This window comes from Microtus pennsylvanicus, chromosome 17, assembly GCF_037038515.1.
Source record: "Microtus pennsylvanicus isolate mMicPen1 chromosome 17, mMicPen1.hap1, whole genome shotgun sequence".
Lineage (NCBI taxonomy): Eukaryota > Metazoa > Chordata > Mammalia > Rodentia > Cricetidae > Microtus > Microtus pennsylvanicus.
The window spans coordinates 28526706-28551861 of record NC_134595.1 but is presented as its reverse complement, the minus strand read 5'-3'; the positions used below and the strand labels follow the sequence as shown (position 1 = coordinate 28551861).

Genomic DNA, 25156 nt, shown 5'->3' with positions numbered 1-25156 from the left:
TGTGGACTACAAGCCACACTGCACCTGCTCACTGTGTACTGTTCAACTGCAGCCATTATGGGTCTGTATCACAGACTGAAGCCATTGCACAGGGCACCTGGCATCTAAAGTCGGAATCAGCCAGGCATGAAGAGACAGCACTTTCATTATTACCCCTCATTCTAACAAAGGTACGGCAGTGCAATGTCAAGAAAGGAACCTGAGACTTTCTTCAGTAAATTCACATTGGTTGTGTGGTGGCGAAGGCTATGAAAGTGCATTTCCCTTTGAAACTAGAGCCAATGCCATGTACATTCCAGATGTCAATCCCTGAAATATTTTCATGCTCATTTCCAGCCAGTGAAGAGGGAAAAAAGGAACGTTATTAGATATTAAGCACAGAAAGCACACTTGAATAGGAGGCAGGGCATGATGGTCATGACAAGAGCTTTTATGTCCATCACAAGCTGTATCCAAGGGTCCCCTGTTCTAGATTGAGTATCTTTCACGCCAGCTTAGGCCACAGCCTAGCTCTACCTGTTGGCAGTTTGAGGTCATAACCACTGAGTCAGGTTGCAAAAACACTCCTGAAGTCTAGCCCTCTGGTCTGCTCCCAGCAAAGTGCTAGTTGATGTTTCAGCATGTGGATGGACAGACAACGCACACTCTGCGGCAGCCAGTCGTTCGGAGGTCTGCCTTGACAGCTTTACAGCTGACCCAAGCTGGGCCTTTCTTCATCATGACTGTTAGGTGTCCCCTTGCTTCTAGGGAAGGTGACTGCCCACCACAATGGCAATTCACTTCAGGGAAGAACTATAAAGGGTCTTTGTACATGGAAGAGAAATGTGTGGATTGGATTTAAAAAGGAAAGAAAATCAAAGTAGTATTTACAAATCTAACTAGGGCTACTTTAACAGAACTTGGGGTAACTGCTATTACTATGTCTCAAATACTTCGGCCAAGGATGTTTGTGAAGATCTGTTGTTAGGACCCTGTAAACAGGGGTCTTGAGGGGTTAGGCAGTGACAGACTAGGTACCTCCCAAAGTGTGAAAGGCAAAGCTTAGCCAGGAGGGAAAGGACACCAAGTGAGTACCTCACATGGCCACCACAAAGACACAGGGTACAGCAAAAGAGTCAGTCACTAGCATGGCTGCTGGGGCACGGGGATGTGTATAGTGTGTGGGGAAAACGTCCTAACAAAGAAAGAAATCCATGCACAAGTAGGCTTTAGTGGAGTAGTGCGGGCCACAAGCTAGGGACTAGTGTTCAAGTGACCTACACTTCTTCCTTCACCTTTGTTCATAGTATCTTCCCAATTCGAGGACACTAAGTACAGCTTTAGTCTCTAGCTGCCTGGCAAGCACTGTCCTGACCTCATGTGGAGCCTACACTGGAAGCTTCGGATGGGCAATAGCTCTGTAAACATGAGGATACTATTTGCTGGGAACTCTCACTGTTAGAGTCCTTTGAACTGGCCAAGTTCCTGCAGGGGGAGTCCTCTGTTTTCTGAGGGTGAAGGTGAGCACACATGGATGGGGTCCATTTGGGGACTGTAGGTGGGAGATGGACTTTGGGCATCTCAAGAACCCCCATTATTGAACCATGACCTGAAGTCAGAGTCCCAAGGCAGAAAGCACTAACCCTAGCTCTGTCCTATCCCTACTGTCTGTCACCTTGGATCACTGCAAAAGTCACCACAAAGCTGCTGGGTTCTGTGGGGTAAACCATATATGCAATGTAGGTCCCACAGCTTGTCAAACCCTACTTTTTATTGGATAAAGACCCTGGTGGTGAGGTAGAATAGATTTCTGCTAGTCAGAACATGGCCAAGCCTGGGGCTCTCCCTGTCCTCTCAGCCTCTTCCTAAGAGATTTAAGAAAAAAACTGCAAACAGGACAAAGACTCTACACTCCTGCTCTCACACAGTCCTGAGCAGCTTCCAGAATGGACTGTAGATCCAGCCTTCCTGTCCTGGTCAGCCACACAGTAGCCCCAGCTACAAGGGCCAAGGGGTAGAAACATCACTTGCAGGAGATCAAGCCTGGTAGGGATGTAAGGAAGGTCTCGAGTACCTAGAAGTTTCTTACTGTCCAGTTTCTGTCTGTTGAGAGGGTTTGTGCCATAAAGGAGTGTGTGGGCCTCCGAGTGCACTGTCTGCAGCTCTTCCAATGTAGCTTTGCGTCCACGGATGCACTGTAGGGACATAAGGTAAGAACAAATATGTCAGGTCAATTTCTACTTCAGCAAGGCTACTGCGCCAGAGGGAATACAGTTCGGTTATGACGATGGGCATATAATTATTAGATTATTGAAAATCAGAAACAAAACAGTTCCTAACACAATCTTTAAAAGTATTTTAGGTGGCTTGCCTTTTAATCATAGCTTTGAAAAACATTTAAAAATGATTCTAGTTTTCAACATGCTACCCTTCACTATCACACATTCGATTTTCAACAAATTATTACTTTGCTTTCTGGAACCAGGGTCTGGGCTTAAAACAGCAAGAAGTGTCAGAGGTGAGGCAAGCTGCCTGAGCTCATTCTCAAAGGACTCAAGACATTGCTCTAGTGTCCCTCAACAGCAGCTCTCTGTGGCCCGCTCTTGCCCACGGCTGACACACTGGAATCTGTGCTTACACTGGGAGGTGCTCCTCTGCAGATTGTAAGATCACCACATCTACTCTGGGCTACCTTCAAATCTCTAGACACTAGCAGATGAGTGCCTGCCCTTCAGTTGAGTTAATCATTTAACCTAGCTGGCCGGGGGGTTATGAAACACAAATATTTTATAGGGAAAGGGCTCCTTGGAGGTCAGGCAAAGGAAAGTCCTCATCACTCAACAAGCTGTTGACAACAGATCTGCTCTCCCCTTCCTGACCATTTGTCTGGTCCAGCAGGCGCTGACCTACATGGTGAAGAACCTAAATATGGTATGGCCCTGGTTCTGCAGGTTGGCAGAGGGGCCTGGGCCTACAGAGAAGACCTCTCTCTAGTTCACACCACTCATGGGGTGAGACCATCCACAGGCCCTCCAGAGTGAGGTAGAGTCCAAGCTCTACTTTCAGAGTCAGTGGTTGGGAGTCTATGGGATATCATAGCATCATCTACTTGACTTCTGTGTTGGATATCAACTCTAATGACAAGGGCCTAGGACTCAGGTTATAAGCCAGACAATGGAGACCTGGTGTGAATGCAAGCTTGCTTTCTTGAGCTGAATTAAGGAATAGCTCCTCTGCACAACAAAGAGCTGACAAAGTAAGCTTCCCATGCTTGGGATTACAGTACACACTTAGGAAGCTGGTCAGTGCTTTTACTGTTGCCAATGGTTCTAAGCCCTATCTTGTCCTAGCCTACCGGTATCTCCTGAGGCTCCTGCTAACTCTGTTCTGACTTCATAGACTGACATCTAAGAATCCTCTGCCAGCGGCCCAGATATGGCAAATATCTCTCACATCTCTATGACAGTCCAACGGAAGGTGAGGTGGGTGGCTATCCTGCTTTCTCAGATATTTATACTCTCAAACCAGCCCAGCTCTACTTGCTTTCTTAGCTGAGAATCTATCTCACAGTCGTGCCTGAATATACTTTCCTGGGAGGGGGCAAGACATCTGTGAATGCTGGCAACTGAAGGATGCCTCAGGGCAGCATCTGGATGGGCAGGATGGCAGGATGGCAGGATGCAAGGCCAGCTGGAGCCAAGAGGAAAGAGGATTTTCCTCAGGGCTTGTGTACACAGGTCAATGCTGCCCCCCAGTGGCATAGCATTCTGGATAGATTCCCAAACAGGTGCCTGTGGCGCCTCACCTCACCCCTCAATGTTCATTTCCCACACAGAGGGCCATCAGGAGCAGGTGTGGGCTTGATATTGGTTTGTCCTCAAAAGTGAGGCACAATTTGAGAGGTAAGGGACACTGGGGACCCGTGAGCCCTGGGATGATGTAAATGAATACTGCAGAGCATACAGGAGGACGGTTGGGCTCACAGAGAGGAAACAAGTAACTGCTGCTCCACGAGGCTCCTGCTAGTGCCTCTGAGCCTCCTTGTGCCCTATCCTATGCTGATATGCAGGACAATCTGGGGGAATGACATGGAGGGGTTTTTCAAGTTGAAGAGAGGCCATAGCAGATTCCCTTGGCAGGTACTGAAGGCAATCCTGTGGGTGATGCTAGTCCTACTGCACAGATGGGAAGGCCCACCTGAGCCTACCAGCTCCCAGGAGCAGAGCCCTGCCCTACACAAGTTTATCCTTCTTCCTCAGCTTAGGACTCCTGAGTGCACAGGACCTGGGACTGCATCCTGCTGAGCCACGTGTGGAGAACCAGGAGAGGCTCAACATGATCTTGGCCAGAGCCATACTGTATGTGACCAGCTCTGTTGTGGCCAAATGTGGGGTAAACCTGAACCCCACTGGCAGATAGGGAGACCTTCTGAGAGCAAGCATGGCAGCTAGGAAAACTGAGGACCACACCTAGAGAGACAACCCTATTAGAGCCTTCCTACACAGATCCCTGGGGCTGGCATAAAGGAACCAGAGGCAAAGCTAATGGGGTTGGGGGACAGAGGGAGGGTGGTGGCGGGGGGAGAAGGCGCTTTCCACGCTGGCCACTGCCTTGCAGAACCTAACATTTGAGGAAGAAAAGGTCCAAAGCTCTCCACATGTCCTCAGAGAGGCTTTCTGATGTAGCTGATAGGACTAACGGGACAAGTAGGCTCATCTTCCCAGAGTCTTGAACCCCTCTCTCACTGCAGAAGTATGGATGTACACACTGGCCAGTTAAAGGAGCATGCTGAAAAGTAACTAGGAAGAAGGCAGAGACAGCCATGGGGAAGCAGCCTGGCACTGTGGGTTTGAGGAGCACAGCCCATGGTGCTAGCTTCTGTAGAAGATACAGAATCTTAGGAAAACAGTTTGGACTCTGCCATGGGAAGCCCCAAAGGTTCATGGAAAGGAAGCTACGCACCCAATCTGGTAGCGTTGGTACTGTGGGTCCAGCAAGAGGTGGTTCTGACAGGAGGTAACTGGGAAACAGGGACTTCACCCTTAGAAGTCATAAAGGTTCAGGCCTTTATGACTAAATTAGTTCTCAAATGAACAAGTTGTCACAGAGAAAGGCCGGCCTACACAGCAGTCTCTTTTCTGCTTCTCTGTCAAGTTGTGGTTTAGTCAAGGCATTCTCGTGAGATGCTGGTACCTTGGTTTGGAACCTCCAGCGACCAGAACTGTTAGGTGGTAAGCAGACCTCTCTGCTTTATTAAAGCAGAAGCCTCAGGTATTCTATCACAACAACAGCAAAGGTGCTGAGATGGGCTTCTCAGAAGCCCATAGACAGTATGGATGGGGATGAGGAAACATAGGCAATGTTTCTCGGATTTTTCTCCATCACTGTAACATGAAAACAGGCAGACACTGTGAACAGAGCAGGCTGGAAGCCATGTCCAGGAGCAAGAAAGGCAGTAGGTGTTCCTCTATCACCTTAGATAGACCCCCATACCTCACACTTGCCACGGAGACCAGTCTCCTGCAGGCGGGACCAGATGCTCTGAATCCTCCCAGCATGCTCCGGGTGGCTGTTGGTGTTCCCACAGGTGCACTGATGCTTCAACATCAGTGTGTCATACACAAGGCCTGCAGTGGAGCAGAGCTGAAGTCAGAGCAGTGCCCAGGGCTGAGTCAGTCAATGCCAGAAGGCAGTTCTGGACAGCAGAAGAATTCCCAGGAGGAGAATTGGTTCTTGGTTCAAGTTTACCCTATCCCCTTTTCAAGTGGGAACTAGAGGATCTAGATACAAGCAGAATGAGAGACCCAGCATTGTCCAACACTGTAGCTTAGAAAAACTATGGCTGCATCATTGGGATTGGGCCAAGTTACGGAATAAAAGGTGAGAAGGGGTCGGGGTCTGGTAGTCCTTGGTTTATGCTGAATTCTAGTAATGACAGGTGTTGGCCCTTCAAGGCCATCTGCCTGGTCATTGACTAGGCTCTGCATTTAGCAAGTCTGTTGGGTAGACATTGCCCAAGGTTACCACATGGTCCAGGCTGGTCCAGGCGAGCATGAGTTTTGTGGTTTGCCACCAGATAAGGTCCAGAGCAGCTGGACACAGGGAAATGGTGGCATGTGTGGGCTCACTCAAGATGGACATAAGAATACAAAGGGAGCTGGGTTCCATATGTGAGATATATAAATACGCATATCTGACATGAACAAGTATATGAACACAGCTCAGAAGCTGCGGACCACAGAAGTCTGTCAGTCACGAGTGGCTTCACAGAATGGCACAGATAGGAAGGTCTCTTCTGACTAGCCACTAGCCAATAAACACTGTTTACATGCAAGTTGCCACCAAGGTTTCATGACAGAGTTTCCCTTATCTGAGCTGCAGTCCTTTGAGGACATATTAATTTCAGCTCATGGACTGAAAACTTGGTGGGTTTTATGAAATGCAGTTTTAATTTTTTTGAAGTAATTTTAATTTCTATGTATTACTACTGAAATGTTTCCCTTAACAGGAAATTTCCTTCTAAGAAAAGAACTTGGCTGTATTTGCAGTGTACTGCAGGAAGACATTTTGTAAGACCTGTGAAGGATAAAGCCATTCTGTATTTACATAACTTTTCTTCATTAGAAAGAAATGTTAAATCAAAACACTATGAAGAACCATCCTAGCTTCCCTGTTTGTCATTACAGGAAGCTACTGGAAGAGGTGGTGTGGCTATCTTGTGGGGATAGTTTTCTGTCCCTGCCTCTATGAAACTGTGGTCCACACTTCTGCTTAGTTTGTTCCGGACCTCTGGACCTTTTGCTAAGGTGCCAGCAAGACACTATTTCCAACCCACAGGGCAGGTGCGATGCCAGAGGTGAGAGAGGCCCAGTTAGTCCCAGATCTTGCTGTGTTCTGCTCTAGCAGAGCTTTTCACTAAGCACTGTACAGGGTGTCACTGGAGCCTTGGGGCAATGCTGCTGTCTGGGTTTGGTTTAGGGGACACTTGCAGAAGACCAACACTGCTACTGCTGCTGAGAATGGGAAGCTGGGAAGCTCTGTGCTGGCACAGGTGGGACTGCTTTCTGCAGGAAAAGAGAAGGTGGTTTTCTGAGCTTGTGGCCAGCCCCAGAAACACAGCACTGTAGTGTGCTCCCATGACTGAGTGGGATTCTCAGGCCTGGCATGGCGCTGGCTGCTTGTCTCTGGACAGTGTGGCCTGGGTTCTTCCCAGATTCAACTGTAGGCTGCTCCCTTAGCCTCTCATCAGTGGCTTGCTCCATACTCCCAGACTGCCCCTGTCCTCTTGCTTCCCCCTACCAGCAAGAGGCTACAAGTTACCTGTGGTGAACCTTGGTTTGGAGGGGGGCTCCTGGACTGACATGGGGAAGGTGGCAGATGCTGGGGAGGACTGAGCCCGGGACAGAGGTCTGTGGCTGCCGAATGACACAGGGATGCCAGCAGCCTCCATTGATGCCTGGTAGTTCCTTAGCTGGTGGATCCTCTGTTGCTCCAGCAGGAGAGCTTGCTGTGGGGCAAGATAGAGGGCCGTTAGTGGCAGAACATTTCCCACCAGTCTGTGACACTTATTACTCAGTCACCCCTAGCTAATGACAGACCTCCGCACTGTGGGACAACTAACCATGGATGCATGCCTCCTAACCATGGGCTATGATCTGAGTGGGATCACAGAGAATGCACTTGGCACACTGGCCATGCTTAAGAGGATGAGGGGACTTGCCATCTCAAAGACCTACAGGGAGGTGTGGTCCAGGTGGGGCTTGGGAAGTGTTCTCTAAAGAGACAGTGAGCAGTGGTGGAGGGGCTGATATTTAGACAGGGTTCAGGTCCTCGGCTAGGGGAGTCACTCTGACCATAGTGAAAATGGGACAGTGAAGACATACTGCCACCCCTCCACAGGTTCTTCTTCTGTGGGCCAAACTCAGCAAGAGAGCAAAGGCAGGTACAGAAGGGCCAGCTCTATAATGTCTGATGTGTTCCTTGCCTAGGCCTCAAACCACTCTAGCATTCTCAAGCTAGAAGGCCAGAACTAGGGTGGGGGAGATGACATAATGAGACATGCTAAGGGCTCAGGTGCCCAGGAGAGAGGACTGGGTTGACAAGGGTAGCTGTAAAGTGTGGGATCACCACTCAGGGGATTTGCTACCCGAGGGATGTGAACCCTGATGGGGACTCTGGGGACTGGCTGAGGTACATGTCCAGTGGGAAGTGAACCAGCTGTGGGGAGTGAGTCAAAGATGAGATTCCCAAAGTTGACCTGCCCAGAGGCTGCTCCTTCTGTAGTGAACAGAGGAAGTCACTTTCTAGGGCCCTGAGACAGATGAAAAAGAAAACCATGTCATCCCATGCCACTGCAGCATGTTAAAAAGGAAGTCCAACTCCCACCACCCCCACAAACCTCGCCCCAAGTCCAATTTGATGGACAGATCTTATGGCCTTGAAAATACCCACTCTTGAGAAGCAGGGCGCAGCCCTGGGCTGTGAGCAGAGGATGGGAACTTTACCTAGATGTAAAGCCTTCAGCAGACAGAAGGGGAGCTGCAGACATGAGGGCCACAGTAGGGAGGCAGAGCACCTCCTGTAGGAGGGCCAGACACAGAAGTGGAAGGCCCACGGCCTCCCCAGCTCACATCAGACCATTAAGGAGTTAATGTCCCCTCTGTGCATTTCCACAAACTACTCTGTGTCCAAGGTCCCATGAAGGAGTTTCACTGGTTCTCCAGAGAACACAGGAAGTAAGGATCCTAAGGACTATCTCATGCTTGGATCATCTGGTGTCTAAAAGAGACCAGTCCCCAAAGCAGCTACTAAAATACCCTGACTTAATCTGTGTGGTAAAAGAATACTGGTTTCAACGACGGCAAGTAGGTATTGGCTTCCTCTAAGGGTCTACTTCAGACATGACAAACATGTCCCCAAGTCCCTTTCTGTTCATCAGCTTGGAGCAGTAGACAGTCCTAGCCACTGATTTTCCTGGGTTCCTGGCTCATAAGACCCATGGTATTCTCACCCTTTTAATTCTATTAGACTTTAAAGAGTGGTGGTTATATGATGGGAGCTAAGTATTCCCAGAACCAAACAGGTCACCCATGCCCAAGACAGAGAAAAGTACCACAGAGCTGGGTGCTGGGGACAGACTACGAGACCGATTCCCAAAGTAGACATTCAGGAGAATCTAAGCCATCCTCATGCTGTGGGTGCTATCTCCTTGTTCCAAGGACCTTATGAGAATGGAAGTTAATAGGTGTCTGCTGAAGGAACCTTGCTTTTCTGGCATTACCAAATGTTACGGCGAAGCATTGGTGGCTGCCTTAGCTAGAGAGCCATGGAACTGAGAAGAGGCTTGGCTGGGAGAATCCTGAAGTCCAGCAAGCAGGGGCATATGCCCTAGAATAGTAACCAGGCATCAAGTACTGCTTCTTGGGAATACAACTAGAGTCCATGACTCTGGATCCCCTGGCATACCTATCACTCCTGAGGCAAAAGCAGCCTGAGGGTTCTGTGGCTTCTAATCCACGGCTTCCCATGTCCTGCCCAAATGTCCCTAGTCTTTCTAGACAAGTGCCAGTTTATCTTTCACTGCAAATCAATAGTCACTCACTGAGCATCTTCTATCTCTGGCAGTCTGCTATTCTGTACTGTGTCCCAGACCTCACTGTCCTCTCTGCTGAGCAGACCCTGACTCTTATTTGTTTGTGAGACATGGTCTCACTATGTAGACCAGGCTAGCCTTAAACTCACATATCTGTCTGACTCTGACTCTCCAGTCCTAGGATTAAAGGCATACATACACCACTACACCCAGCTCCTTTTTCATTAACACTTCAACCTCCCATTCCAGTTTTACTGGTTAGGCTGAATCCCACCAATGCTTTTTTTTTTAAAAAAAAAAAAAACAATCTACAGCCGCCTATAATTTTGTGTGGCCCATACGCTTCAGAAGGTACATGAATGCCTTCAGAGACGTACATGGAAGTGTTCAGGAAACACACCCCACCGCCCGTGAAGGCAGAACAGTAAGTGTCTTTGATTCAGTGGACAGAAGGAGAAGCTGAGTCAGCTGCCTGCTCTCATTCCACACCTGTCTGAAGAGCAGCTCTTGCTCAGTGGCTGGGCGCTGGCTGGGTTCCGTGTCTCGAGTAGGCTCCACCTCTTCCTCCTCACTCTCAATGGGCTCCTGCTTCACCTGGACACCAGCTAGGGAAGGTTCCTTTTGCCCAGGGAGTCGGTCTAGGTAGGGCTCATCCAGCAAGGCCTGGTGTTCACGGAGTTCCTCTTCCGTCTCTTCAGGGTGGCTCTCAGGCTGCCGGGGTGGTTCGCTGGGTTTGGAGATCATCTGCAACACAGGGGAGACAAAGGAAGTTAGGACAGTCACGTGACTAGAAGACGCTCCTTCATACATCACAGGACAGGAATGCTGTACCAAGAACTTATGTGACCAAGGGCGGGCAAGTATCATTTACCCACATCACAAGGACCCCAGCATCATTTCAGATGCACAGGAAGTGATGCCTGGAGTTAAGGTTAAAGTGGCCTGAAGCCAGGTACTAGGTGTTCAGTGTTTATGCAGGGATTCTGTGTGCCAGGACAGTGGCAGGACTAAGACAGGCTGCAGGTTGCAGCTCCTTTTGCAGAGGGGAGTAGAAGTGAAGAGAGAGGCCAGTGTCAGTCACACAGCCACAGCTGTTGAGAGCAACAGCCTCCCCAGATGCCGCCTGACAGGATGGAGAAGGGCAACAGAGGCAGAAATCCAGTACCCCATGCTCAGAAGCTAGGGCAGAACTAGGAGGGCCCAGAGAGAAGTTCTCAGAAGCTGCCTTCTGAAAGCTTAGGGATGTCCCACACTGGAAGGACCTTCAGGATGTACACCATCAATCTGTGGGAAGCAGTGCTGGTGGTGCCTTGTCAGAAACATGTGCCAAGCTCCCCAGCAAACTTTTATGAAGGTACCACATGGCCGTGTAGGCAAGATTTTTCCAGTTTCGTTTTGAAAGCCTAGCCGGTTAGAGATCTTATTCCTAAAGCCCTAAGACACAAGGGCAGAGGTGGAAGGCAGAGAGACACTGGCCACAGAGCATTGATCCTTACAGGATGGGTGAGGTCTGTGGGACATAGTATGGTAACAGTGGCATCTGTCCTGTACCTTAAGCATCCTGAGTATGCACATACATAAAACAGGGCGACTGAATGAAGTCCCAGACATGTTAACTGGCATGGCTGAGATCATGCTATACTGTACACATGCAGATCAGCATACTGTAAACGGCCTCAAAAAAGCTAGGGAAGCCCATGTCAACTTAGTGAGCTGTCAAGCCTCTCCCCAGCTGATGGGAAAGACTCGGCAAACAGGCTTCAACAAAAACTGGCTCTGGGTGGGGGAAGTGGCAGCATATCTTTCCTGCACTCCACTCTTCCCAATACCAGATGTAATCAATCTAACTGGGAACATGAGGTGAACCGGGTATGTGATGTCAAGTTTGTGGAGACTGCACCCTTTCAGGTCAGTGCTATGGCAAGGACAGAAGGGACAGAGTATCTTGAGTGGCAGAGGAAACTCCCTGGAGAAGGTGGCTTTGACTGCTAGAGAGTCACAACAGACGGATAGGCAGAACTCATGAGACAATAACAAGGAAGCTAGGTGCTTGGAGCTGGGAACAACCTAGGAGCTCTAGAACAGGCTACCACTGCCCAGCAGGACACAGGGGTAAAAGGTGGCAACAGGACTATGAATGCAGAGACAGACCACAGGGATCAGAACATGGGTGAAGAACGGTAAGAAAATGCAAGGTACAGTCTGGCTAGAGGGGCTGAAGTGTTAGCACTGGGGTACAGGTGACAGCGACTGGGGATAACTACCTTCAGGAAGGACTAGTAGAAGCAGAGGTGGAAAGATGGGCCCAGAGCACAGATGCTCAAGCAGTCTGGGAGCAAGACTGGGGCCCTTTCTTCTTCCCTCTGCAACCCCCCCCCCCATACACTGGGGCCTTTACTTCTTCCCTCTGCCTCCTGCCAAATACAGAGGAGGGAAGGAGGAGGGGGGGTGAAGAAAGGTGGAAAGTGGTATTGTTTCTGTAAGGCTGACTCAACCAAGGTGACCAGGCCCTCAGGAACTCAGGTCATTACTGTAAAAGCCCAGTTCTAAGTGGTTATAAGTGTCCAGGGGTAGCAGCCCATGATGGACTGGAACCCAGGTCCCTATGCTAGGGTGTACTTGGAAAACAAAAAAAACTGTTCAAAGTAGCCATAACAAGTGAAGGATGTCACAGGAAGGGTGTCTTCTGGAAGGAAGAACCAGGGCAAGTGTGCTGTGCACAGATAGGCTCCATATCTAGGTTTGTCCAACATCATTTTTGTGCTTCAACATTGAAGAAAGATGTCAGAAGAGCACATGTGGCCCCTTACCTCTATATCCCAGCTAAAGGGAAAAAGACAGATAGCCTTTCCTCCAATATGTTTATATGAACAGCTGAGCCCAGTGACCCCCTACAACAATGGTTTTCTATTCTATAGCCCCACAGGTGACTCTTAACAACTTTTGTGCCCCTTTCTGTCTTGAACATGTCATGTGTTCTGTTTGGTGTCATGGCTCTTCAGTGTCCCTCCACTATTTAGGATTCTGAGTACCTTCTGTTTCTCAGTTACAGTTTCCAGTGTCCCACTGGACAATGTTCAACTTTCCCAAAGGCTGGAGTCTGTTGAGATAATCAAGGCAACACTGAAAGTGACATGTAAGGTAAAGGAATGTCCCCTTAGAACCCCTGGACAGGAGCTCCTGTTAGCTGGCTGACTGTGGCTGAGGAGGATGCCTCTGAGAAAGGTGGGGTGAGTGTCCACATCAGTACATGTTTGTGGGGTTCTTCTATTTGCTATGCCTGATGCTGGGAAGGCTCAGCTTCTTGCTTTTGGTTTCTTGTTCTCTCATATGTGAATTGGCCCCCACTGCCAGGAGAGGTTTTCCTGTTTCCTCTCCAAGTAGGGTACAGGTTGTTCACCTGGTCAGGTTTGTAGCCTTGGCAGCAGTGGATAGGCAGGCAGGAACTCTAGAGCAGGGGGCAGGGAGCAGGGAGCAGGGAGAGACTCTCAAGGGGCCACAGCTTGGCTAGGCTTCCCTCCAGAGGGTATTTATGAGGGATGTTGCCATGGCAACAGGGGGCCACTCAGAACCATGTCAATGATGCAGAAGAGGCCCATGGCCTTCAGTGGGTGGGCTGCTCTGCTCAGCACTGACGCAGGTGCTGGTGCAACTAGTCTTCGTGAGCCATAGTTACAAACAGGGATAATCTCTCTCCCTCTTTAAAATTTAGCTCTGCTTCTTTGTGGTCACAGAGACTGGATCTTAATGCAGAGCTCGCTTTGGGAAGCAAACCTGGCCTCTGGTAACATGACAAGAGAAGCCAGCAGGGAGGCAGGCAGCAGCTCGCCAACATGTCAGTTTCTGTTGTCCAGAGGCCTCTTGGACATCAGTTCCCTGTTTTATTAAGGGATGAAAACACACATACTACCAGATCCAGAGCAGCAGGATTAAGACACTAGACTAGAGTTCAGAGCCAGAACCCCACTGGCAAGCGCAAGGTATTTAAAAACTATTGGATATTCTCACAGGCAGACCACCCACAGAAGTCAAGTTCTCATATCAAAAGAGAGTAACACCTCACGAGGACAACACTGCCTGCACAAAGACCAAGTGATCCTGTAGACCAAGCACTGCTGCAAGAACTGCTTTCAACAACGGGACTTTTCCACTGAAAGAGGAAGGCACATTTATGAGCACAACTTCCCACTTTTTGAAACAAGGTTGTGGTGAGGTGGATCTGGAGGCAGCAGGAAAAATGGGTGCTTCCCTGCCAAGCTGAGCATTGCACTCATCCCTTAGACAGCCTTCTTCCTTGGGAAGGTTTCTTCCCTTACCATGCCTTTATGAAGCACATTAATGTGGGCACAGCACCTATGTCAGGAACCAAAACCCAGTCAGATACACAGGCTGCCATTCCAATCCACAGGAGTCAAGAGTAGCTAGCTGGGCAGCCCTGTTTTGTCCCTTGAAAAGTGGGAAAGAGCACAAAGTCTGCTGAAAACACAATTCTAGAATGAGTAAGTACTCCTGTCACACCTTCAGAGCACCGGTACTTTAAGATGGTGGCTTAAAGTGGGAACTGAGCCCAGCCATGGTCTCCACTGTGCCAAGAAGGGAGTGGATGGCCCTTAGGGAGCAAGCTTCTCACACAGCAAGGCAGGAACGCTGGTGCCAGATTGCACAGAGAGCATCATTGTCTTCCTGGGTGTCCCAGGAAAACATTGTATAAACATTTCAATCAACTGTCATTTGCTATCACAAATCAATCACGTAACAAACCCCAGTGAGATTACCTAGCTTCTAAAGTCATCTTCAAGAATATGTCACAAGTGAATGGGTGTTCCTGTCTTCAAACCTCCTACTACACCATTCAGGTAGTGACATAGTGAAATTAATAAGCCTAGGTTGGCATTAGAGAGATGGATATGAAAGTGTTTTTGACACTTGGGAGTGTAGACGCTTGGCAGGAGCCTGTCTCACCCCCAGCAAATGTCGTTCTTGTGTAAATGATGGGATGCCTGGAGCCCCCAACTTCTAACATACTCAGAGTGCTGGGCATAAAGGCTGTGGGTTAAAGGGCTTGGGGCTGGGAAACTGATATTAGTGTGACTGACAGGCAGGAGTGGCCTGGCTGAGCCTGTGCTGGGAATGTGTTCTGCAGAAAATTCCTTGGGAGACCAGCTCAATCTTGGACCTCTCAACTTGCAGCAGGGATCAAGGTGGGATAGGTGTGGACAGGAGCCACCTGTCTTCTCTCTATCCTGGAAATATATGACATCAGGACCTCTGATTCATTGTGGGGCTCTCTAGACTCCTTTAGACTATCCCTTTGCACACGCAGTCATCTTCCAGGACAGTCTTGTCCCTGATCCTTTCCCACCTTCCCTAGGCAACCCACGGAAGGCTTGGACCCTGACAACATCTAAAAATATTAAATAGAAAATTCTAGAAGTAAACAATTTCTAAGTTTTAAGCTGCATACCATTCTGTTTAGCATCATAAAACCTTGTCTTAGCCCACTCCATCCCACCGAGGATGGGCGCCCATCCTAGTGCACACATAATGTACTGGTTAGTAGCCACCCTGATTCTCAGTTTGGCTGTTGCTCACAGGATTCTACACTGCCCAGTTTCAGGCACCTACTTAGTATTCTGGAATGTATCTCATCCCAGATTATGAGAAAAGATGTAACTCATACACCCTAAAATCCATACTTTTAAATTGAACAGCTGAGTAGTTTACAGAACTCTATAACCACCACTACAACCTAACTTAGTGACATTTTCATTATCCCTATACATACATAAATGCTGTATGCATTGACAGTTGATCCCATTTCCCAAGCTGCAGGTCTTGACAACCACTAACTTAATTCATGTCTCTTAAGACAGCAGTTCTCTTTCTGTGGGTTGTGATACCTTTGGGAGTTGAATGACCCTTTTTTCACAGGGGTCTCATATCATATCCTGCATATCAGATATTTGCGTTATGATTTACAATAGTAGCAAAATTATTGCTACAAAGAGGCAATGAGATAATTTTATGGTTTAGGGGTTACCACCACAATATGAGGAACTGTATTAAAGGGTCACGGTATTAGTAAGATTAAGAACCGCTGGTCTGTGGCTCTGCCTATCCTGGTCACCTCCTGTGAGTGAAGCATAGCAGGGTCCATCCATGACTGGTTTACTTTCCTGACTGTCATCTGTCACCACAGGATAAACCCTGGGGATCTTCCATCCACCATTTGGCTGCTATGAGCAGTCAGATGAGGTCTGTGGTCTCCTGGATGACAGCTACTGGGCTGTTTGCAACACACTCATCTGAGCTGATGCTGAAGCTACCCGACTAATACATCTGATGGGAACATACTAAATAACCTCCATTTCTCTGCTTGCCAGCACCACGGCACTAACTTTTCCCATGGCTTCCGCCTGTAGATGGAGCTGAGAGACTCTGGACAAGCTGTGAGCACAGAGAACTCTATAGGCTGCCCGGTCCCAAGCTGCTTCTGGATGGTGTAACTCCTACATTTAAGTGACGGCAGGTGCCAGGTGACTTGAAAAATAAGCTTCAGGGACTCGATGTCATTGTAAAGTTGTAAGCCTTGGGTTAGGGTTTGCTTAAAGATCTACTTGGCTAATGACCCTAGAAAACCCCTGAAAGAACTGCCTGTGTGGATTGTTCCAGGTAATGATGCAGAGGCTTCTTGCAAGGATGTTGTCCACTGTACTTAGACATGCAGATGGGCTGTGAGGAAGGCTGTGGACACACCTAAACAGTGGCTCCACACAACAGCACACCTCCCTAGGCTCTGGACCACACACCAGAGCACATGCTTTGTGCTCCTCCTTTCCCTCTTTAGCCACTCAAGGTCAGTGGAGGAGGAGCAGAGGCTGAGGAAGACAGCAAGGCATATGACATCTGGTTCCAGGTGAGGGGCCCGAGGACAGCTGGGCAGACTCACCTTGCTGAGGTGCAGCTGCTGCTGCTGGAACTGTTGCTTGTGCTTCTCCAGGAACTGCTGGTGCTGCTGCTGGATCACCAGGTGCTGCAGGGCCTGTGCATTCTGTGGCAAGGGTGCTGACTGCGTGCGCCCCAGGGGGCGGTGCTGCCGCAGTTTGTGAATGGATGGGGACACCCTGTCCGCACCAACCAGGGACTGTGTGTGGAGGGGCAGTGCCCCCAGGCCTGAAAGATACCAGTCTGAAGATAATATGGAGGAAAAAAAAAACAGCAGAGGGGAAGAGGAAGAAGAGAGGGGAGAGACGCTGTTGAGTAACCAGTGGAGAAAACGACATGCCTGCCAGCCCATGGCCTTCTATGAAACACAATTGTCTATAAACAGGTCCAATTCCGGCTAGAGGACATAAGCCTGGAGCCTGGGCTTGCAGGGGCAGGGGCGGGGTGAGCAGAGTATAATTTGAAAGCAAGGCCCCCTGAAGATCCCATTGATATAGTCTCTCCAGGAGCTCTGCCCAAGGAGCACTCCGGAAGTGTGGCAACAGCCTAGGATCAGCGTGCCACACCTGTCACGTGTGTTCCAGAGATGGTTGTTCTAGCCCCTTCCCAATACCCAACTACCAGAGAGAAGAACAGTTTGTAGCCAGCCTGCCGAAACTCAGAGACAAACTGACAGCAAGACCCTGTCCCCATCAGACACCCAGGCACTGTCAAGACAATGACTTTCAGTGGATTCCACCACAGGAGACTTCACTTTGTATCAAACACAGAGTGGTATTGGGAGAGGAAGGGAGGGCAGCACAGGGAAGGAGGCAAATCTTCTAGGGGCATGAGAATGGGCTGCAGAGAGCAGGCAAGTGCAACGACTCACAGCATGCTGAGGACAGTGGACAGACGTGAGCTCAGAGCAGTACATACTTCCTCAGGTCAGTCTGCCCAAGAGGAGGACTGTGGTGTAAGGCTGGAGTCTGTGCTAAGAGCTGACCCCTTTGCCAGTGGGCACTGTTCTTAGTACTCTGAGAGGAGCGGCTATGGCCACATAAGTAGTAGGATGCTGTAGTACTACTTTGGCTCGAATGTTCACAGGCTTGAACCCTATACACAATATCATTTATCGCTGTTCTAGACAATGGGGAACTTGGGCCTCTAAGGACAATTATGGGTGAACAGAAGAAACCCTGTTCAGGAGGCTCCTTTCCCCAGGAAAACAGAAGAAACCAGTACGACACAGCATCAGGACCACGGCGGAAGGGGGCACTAGGAAGAGTGGGTGGAACTGCTGGGCGAAGAGTTTGGAGGCTGAAAGTGAATCAAGCACAGGCCTGACACCCCAGCACTTAGGAGATGAGGCATGAGAATCCGAGTTTGAGGGCAACAAAGCAAGATTTAATATCAAAACAGTAACAAAGGACCAAATAAGTAAACAGACAAACAAATACCAAAACCACAAATCCAACCCAAAGGAACAGTGTTGATCAACCAGGAGACCAACACAGACCAGGATGGGAACTGAGCCTTTCCATTTCATCACTCTGTGCTAGCATCTCATCCACAGACGGGAAGATGAAGCCCACAGTGAGCGGCTTCCCAGAGAACAGACAAGAAGGTGCCTGAGCATAATGAGCAACCCTTGGTCACTGGCACACTGCTCTCCAGAGCTGCGGCAGGGGTGTCCATCTGTCTCAGAAGATACCAGAAGTCAGAAATGCTGTTCCTGTCCAGATCACTGGCTTGGGAGAGCCAATGCACACTGGAGATGAAAAAGCACAAGGCAAGAACACAATACCAAGCGCCACCGACTGACTCATACCAGCAGGAGGGGAGTACTCCAAAACACTAGCCAGAGGCTGGCCCTCGGGAACACTGGAACATGTACAGGCCAGTCCTAGGGTTGCTCTGGCTGTGGTTCTGAGAGAAGCCATGGCCGAGAGGAAGTTAGCTATAGACCTAAGGATGGTATGGAACTAGGCAAGGCCACTAATAGGTAGGGTTATGTGTCTTGTGGGAAACATTCCACATTTGTAACTTCTGAAACACAGCACACTCACTAGGTAAATTGTACACATTTCCTATCTTTCTCTAACTTGTATTTTTCTAAAGGTATTTATCCTTAAGACAGAGCAGAATCAGGGTCTGCCTGGTCAATTCTAAACTTCATGCACTTGCTTCCTTGAGCTGCAGGGAAACCTGTGTGAGAGAGAGTAGGAGGCTAAACAGAGGGGTACTGGCATTGACTTCTACTCCTTGGTCAGCTTTCTTAGCACCAAGGACATAGTTCCTTGCCAGAGCTGAGATAGGGACCCACAGTTACTACTGTTGTGTGGGCTTGGGTGTTCTTTCTAGCCTTCTCTATAAGCTACAAGAGGCCAAGGAGCAGCCTCCGAACTAACTGCCAGAGACCTGGTTGTGGTTCTTACCTGTGACAAGGGGCGTCTGGGTGGGTGCCTGCTCTAGCAGGACCATATGCTGCAGGAGGGGGTTGTGAGCGGCTCCACCATCCCGCTCCAGGGGCGAGGTGCTCAGGTACGGGGTCAGGTGCGTGCCAGGGAACAAGGAGATCCGCTGCTGGAGGGCTGGAAGAGCAAGCCTCTCAGCATCCTGCTGGCCTGCTGCACCCTGAAAGGTACAACCCGATATTCTTCAGGCTGTGGAGACTGAGGCAGACATCCACCCCATGTCATACAGAGCCCTGGAGGCCAACTTACAGCGGCAGGGCCAGTGGCAGGAAGCCCCAAGGTGATGTTGGGTAAGGATGGCGATGTGTAGAGAGGAAGTGGGGCGACTGAGCCTTCTCGAGTCACAAGTCTGTGTGCCAAGCTCGTCTGTAGACAGAAGACATCGTGACTGTGAGAGTCTGCCACAGATGTTTCAACATAAGCAGCACATCTAGGACGGGGGGGGGGGGGGAGGAGGGGATGAAGGGAGACGGGGACGGATGGGGAAGGACAGACAGACGACATTTACAGTATAAGGTCCTGACATGTAGGTACCTGGTGCAAACACAGGCTGCACAGACGGTGGCCTATAGCGTCTTCCACAGGTATAGAATCAGTGTTTCCATTCCTGAGTTTTCCCCCTCCAAAAGAGCTCTCACTACCTTGTTTGTTTTTATTCAATTTGTCTACTTACAAAAAAAACTATGGGTAGGAGATTTAGGACAACGCATTTAAAAATATTTAAAAATATTTTTGTAGTTTTATTTTTTCTCAGAATGATATCAAAAGCAGAAACCAAGGACAAAGTTACTGATGAGCAGGAAAAACCCTGTTCTTATTTAGAGGTAGATAATGGTGACAACAGGATCTACAATGGACAGGAAAGACAAAAAGACTAAAATAAAAAAGAACTTGTCAACCAGAGACCAATTAACATGAGAGCAGAACTCAATAAAGACAACGACAAAAAGCACCCATATTAAGGGAAGTGAAAAAAAAATGCTTAACTTTATCAGTGACCGAAAAACGTATTTACGGAGTCATCTAACTGGCAGACTTTCTAAAAGCTCAGAAAAGCTGAAACACATGGCCGTGGGATTATAAATGGCTGTACTCTCTGTAGACTGATTTTGCAATCTGTGTTTGGAAGCCATAAAAGGTGAGTTGTTCTTGATTGTGAGGCTCCACTCTAGGGATGCAATGGTTAAGAAACAGTCCTAAGGAAATGGCTCCCAAATACAAGGAAGACAGCCACCAAGCAGTCACATGATGGCAGCAATATGTGACTTCATCCATGCCAGTCATAGTCAAAAGACACAGGGATTTGTGCATGTCAGCACATAGAAATCAGGAACTGGACTGAAAATTCTAATGGATGTTCCTTCTATTTATTGGTGATTAATGCTCTGTCATTATTGTTAGTATGAAGTGGTAGAGGTAAGTTTAGGGCTGCTAGGTTTGTTGTTAGGAGTTAGTACTGGCCTGGGGGTTAGGGACAGAGCTAAATTTAGGGTTAGGATTGTGGATAGGTTTAGGTTACAACTTGGTATAAAGTTAGTGCAGGAGCTACAATTAGAACTAGAGGTTAGATTAGTTTTAGATCTAGTTTAGAGTTAGGGCTGGAGGCAGGATTACAATTTCATTTAGGGCTAGTATATGAGCTAGGATTAAGTTTAGGGTGAGAGCTAGGGTTTGGGTTAGTATTTTATGTTAGGTCTACAGTTATAGCCAGTGTTAGGCTTAGGGTTAGGGGTAGGCTAGGCTAAGATTGGAATTAGGGCTATGTTTAGAGTTAAGATCAGGGTTAGAGTCAGTATTTGTGTTAGGTATAGAACTTTAGTGTAGTGTTGGGTTTAGGCTCAGATTTAGGTTTAGTGTAGGGTTAAGGTTTTGGATATAGTTAGGGTTAGGTTATGATTAGTGCTAGGGTGAACACAGAGTGTTACACGTAGTAAGTAAGGTTTTATACTATTTCTGCCTGAGGTTGGGGGGTGGGACAGGTCCTGCTGTCTGGAGTGCCCTATCAATCTTTGCAGGTAAATGGATAGGACCTGCTCAGAAGAACAATGTTTTATCTCCAACATCCCTACATGCTGGGCACCTCAAGGCACATCAAATGAGACCACAGGATGCCAGTTCCTGGCTTGAGGCAAGTATACACAGGTATTATGTGGTGTTTACTACGAATAAACAATCTTGTTATCTCTTAGATCTTCTAGTGTACTATATAACAGCGACTGAGAAACAGTCTTAGCACAATAAAATTTCACTTCTAGGACAGAAAAAAAGTACATAAGATGAAAGTTATTGATGAACAATGGTCACGTATCTGCATCCCAGGCCTGAAAGCAATTTCCACCTTCCTGCAATGGGACAGATGCTACTTTCCTAGTGCTCATGTCAGAGACCCTGACTTTCGTGATGCCTTGGGGAGCCACCTGGGAGCTGTGCACTAGACTGCTTCAGGGCTGTGGCAGGAGGCAGGAGGATAGCTGCCTTATATGTGCCTCTTGGCACAGAGCAAGGGCTCTAGGTACCATGAAGTTTGCTAACAAAGTTTATGCATACACAATGTAACTAACCATCAAAGGGTGTGTGTGCACGTGGGCACATACTTTGCATGTGTCAAAAATAAAAGTACTTTCAAATCTCACTTGAGGGAAGATGTTTTAGCTGTCATGAGAAGCAGGGCTGTGTTGTAGTGTAATAAGCTGAGAACAAATCAGCAGCCCTTCTAATGTTTACAAAGGTATAATTTCTTTTAGCACTCAACATGGCTGCTGAGCTGATTTACTTGTGGAACTAAAGAGAGCTGCTTGGTTCTGTTTACTTGCTCACACAAAACATGGGTATGTGTGGGTCTCCTGTCTTCAGGCAGAGCACACTGGTGACTTGCAGGAAGATTCCCTCACAGCTCCATCCGCTATAAGATGGGCTTGTCAGTTTCCTGGGAGTTCTGGGGTTCCTTTATGAATCAGGGCTAATGGTCAGAACCTATGCACACATTGCAGGAGTGTGAGCACACACAGTTTGTAATGAGAGCACAGAGGGACACAGTTGAGGTTCTCAAAGGACCCCACACATGAGGACCCTCAGTTACAGCTCCTCCAATTCTAATATCTGATCCCGTACTCAAATGCCAGTTCTGCCTGGGAGAATGACAGTGATGAGAAACACCGGCAACCTTACTGCTCTTGGGGATGCTCTGTGTCTTCTACTGATTTATGGGGGGCTCAACTGACATATTTAGGCTTTATAAAGATCAACACATAACTTAAACTGATGCAGGGGTGCTCTACCCGAATGAGGAGCTGTTACACTACTGTGATACATCATATATATATATATATATATATATATATATATATATATATATGTATATATGTCCACATCATATATGTAAATGGGTCCATGACCAACAAAAGGGAAGCGGAGTTAACATCTGAGGGTGGGAAGCAGTTTTGTGCTTGTGCTCTGAGGCTAATCACAGGTAGGTCTCAGTCATGACCTCAGTCCTACAGAAGGACTGTTAAAATGCCTAGCAACCCAAGGAAGTACTGAACTGGAAGACTAAAGAATACAAGTGATGAAAGAAATGCAAGTATAAAGTAAAAGGGACCTAGGCACAACCGAGTAAACCTTACTTCTTGCAGTGACCCTTATTTCTAACTTTCTAGGCATAAAGGGGCTAGAAACCCGAAATGAAAATGCTAAGCACTGTGCCTATGTATCCCACCTGAGGCTATCAGCTCTTTGGAAGGGCAAGATTCATTCCTAAATGACAAAGTCAGCAAGAACATAATAACAGACTCCTGTAAGCTGGGAGCTCCTAAGAAACTTCCCAGTCAGTACACTCACACAGAACACAGCAGCTCTGGCTCAACCCAAGAGTCTGTTTCAGGGTTTTCTGCTCCACCCTGACCTGTAGAGGCACCACTACAGTCTGAGTTCTCAACTGTGTTTCCCCCACAGCCTGGCCTGAGCCTGCCTTCCTCACCTATGGGAAACTCGAAAGCAGCCTTCTCCGCTGCTGCATCCTGGGCCAGGCAGGTGGGTCAGGGATGATTTGGAGTGATGCGAAGTATGTAGTAAGTGCAGACATGGGACCTACTGTTCTAGAAAGCCACTTGGGAAACCACTGTCTTTCCATTTATGATCCTTTCCACCACACTTGGTTTGCTGTTATAATTTGTATATTTCTGAAATATGTCTTTTTCACTCTACAACCATTCTCACACACCTGTTGCTTGCCCCATGTGCTTCAGCACACAGTGTGTATGGTGGCAGCTGCTTCTGTGACATACCTGGGGAAAGATCAGGGAAAAGGCAAGGTGGAAGGTCTCAATATGGTAGGAACTGAGGCCCTCATGTTTCAGGAAGACCATGATGAGGAGAATGGGGAAGTAACTCCTGGAAAGCCCAGGGTACTCCTAGGCTTTGCTCCTCACTGGATAGTCAGGCACAAGGCAGGTACTGGTGGGGATGTCTGGCCTATGTGAGTCTGTGACTGACCCACCTCAGCTGGAGCGCTGGGCACGGTGGGTGCGATGCCATTTTCAGTGCTGACGTTGCCAGAGCTGCTATTGGGAGAGCTGGGACCGGAGCCAGGGGCGCTGCTGCACGAGGAGTCTGTAGGTGAGAGACAGCAAGTTGGGGTTGGGCACTGGAGAGACATTGAGCACCATACTGCTTCCTAGCCTACTGGCAGGCAGAACAGGGCAGGATTTCAAAGCAGGGATGGCAACACGATTCCGTCGGTCTTGGCTTTGCTGCTGACCTCCCATGAGCCTCCCAAAGCTGAAGCTCTGTGGATGCATGGCTGAGCTCTTCACAATATACACATTACCCATTCCACAGCTCTTTTGAATTTCAAGATGGCTTGAAACATCAGAAAGGCAAGCTCTTAAACACTTAGTAATATTCAGACAAAAGACCAGTGAACACAAAGGCCCAGCGGGCTTTTTTTTTAACAGCAAAAGGTCAAATTCATTGTCTCTATAAAAACAATTTCAAACTAAACCAACCTATTGTGACTGCTCAGTTTACATGCAATCTTCTTACTTTACTATCAACTACCTAGCAGTCAGGAAACACAGGCAGTGGCTTCTGCAGCTCCCCAGTGCAGTTTGAAATCACACAGTAGTCTCAACAGATATTTGTATGTCTTGGGCTTGCCTCTGACCAGAGGGCCAGGCGCATCACTCTTCTGCCTATGGGCTGGATGCTGCTATCTCCAACCTCTCTGTGTGGCTGGCTACTCTCTATGTTCAGAGGCATATACTGAGATTTTGATGTCTGGCTCAGGGACGTTTTGACAATGGCATCATCTGGTTAACAGCTCTCAAAGACACACAAACTGCTTTCCTGAAAAGTTCAGGTATCGGTCCATCATCAACAGCACTCTGAGATCAGTCTAGCCCCAAACTTGGACACAGTGGAACTCTGAAGGGGCTCAGAGATACCCTTCCTTAACAGAGCACAGTCACTCACTCACCCAGCTAACAGGGCTCTTGCAGAGCTGATTCTGAAATTTGTCTATAAGAATAGCCTTGCAAGACAGAAGGAGCAAAGATGCTCACACCTCTTCAGAGCGAGCAGGAAGTTGGCTTGAGTTCTAAACAGGGCACCCTTTCACCCCACTCACAAGAGGAAGCTGTGCATAGTGACTTCACTTGCCCTGGACTTAAGTACACTAGGGCAAAGATATCACATTAATCTTGGCAGATGGGGAAGGCTTGGCCCTCTGTGGCCTGGCTCATCCACCAGTAACATGAAGCCACTTCTCACCATCTAGCAGCTGCCTACACCCTACCTCCGCTCTAGAATCCTGCATCCAGTGCTTGTGGTAAGAACCACGCCACAGACATTGATCGTGAGCACAGGACTCAGTCGATCCTTTCTTTGTACCTCTCCTCCAAAAGCCAACTAGTTCACTCTGGTGTGATTGTATTTCCCTGGATTTTATCAGCTGGGAGTTCAAGAGTCTACCTGGGATGAAGAGGTACTTCCATGTTACTTCTTAACACAGGTGCTTTGCTTGAGGATTTCACCCACTACCCTTGGACAGGGAGGCCCTCAGTGTGAACCCTGATCCAGGCAGCACTGCTGTTTCTTTATGCTCTTCAACCAGCATGAACTTTATTCCAGCTGGGAAGAGCAGCATGTGAACCTGTGTTCCCTGGCAGATTCAGGGACCTCCATATAG

The 25156-nt window shown here is 48.4% G+C and overlaps 1 protein-coding gene across 10 annotated transcripts in view; it reads right to left on the bottom strand.

Annotated features, from left to right (window-relative positions):
• Hdac4 (histone deacetylase 4) overlaps positions 1-25156 on the bottom strand; it is a 263727-nt gene that overhangs the window by 35883 nt on the left and 202688 nt on the right. For 7 of the 10 annotated variants that reach the window (XM_075952184.1, XM_075952183.1, XM_075952189.1 and 4 more), the window contains 8 exons: positions 23468-23580; positions 19222-19338; positions 18934-19132; positions 16521-16759; positions 10061-10315; positions 7300-7486; positions 5473-5606; positions 2054-2174 (listed from right to left, as the gene is read on the bottom strand). In XM_075952184.1, the coding sequence (XP_075808299.1) occupies positions 2054-2174; positions 5473-5606; positions 7300-7486; positions 10061-10315; positions 16521-16759; positions 18934-19132; positions 19222-19338; positions 23468-23580 (1365 nt within the window). The remainder of the gene's footprint in view (positions 1-2053; positions 2175-5472; positions 5607-7299; positions 7487-10060; positions 10316-16520; positions 16760-18933; positions 19133-19221; positions 19339-23467; positions 23581-25156) is intronic. The other 3 variants (XM_075952187.1, XM_075952186.1, XM_075952188.1) reach the window with 3 other exon arrangements.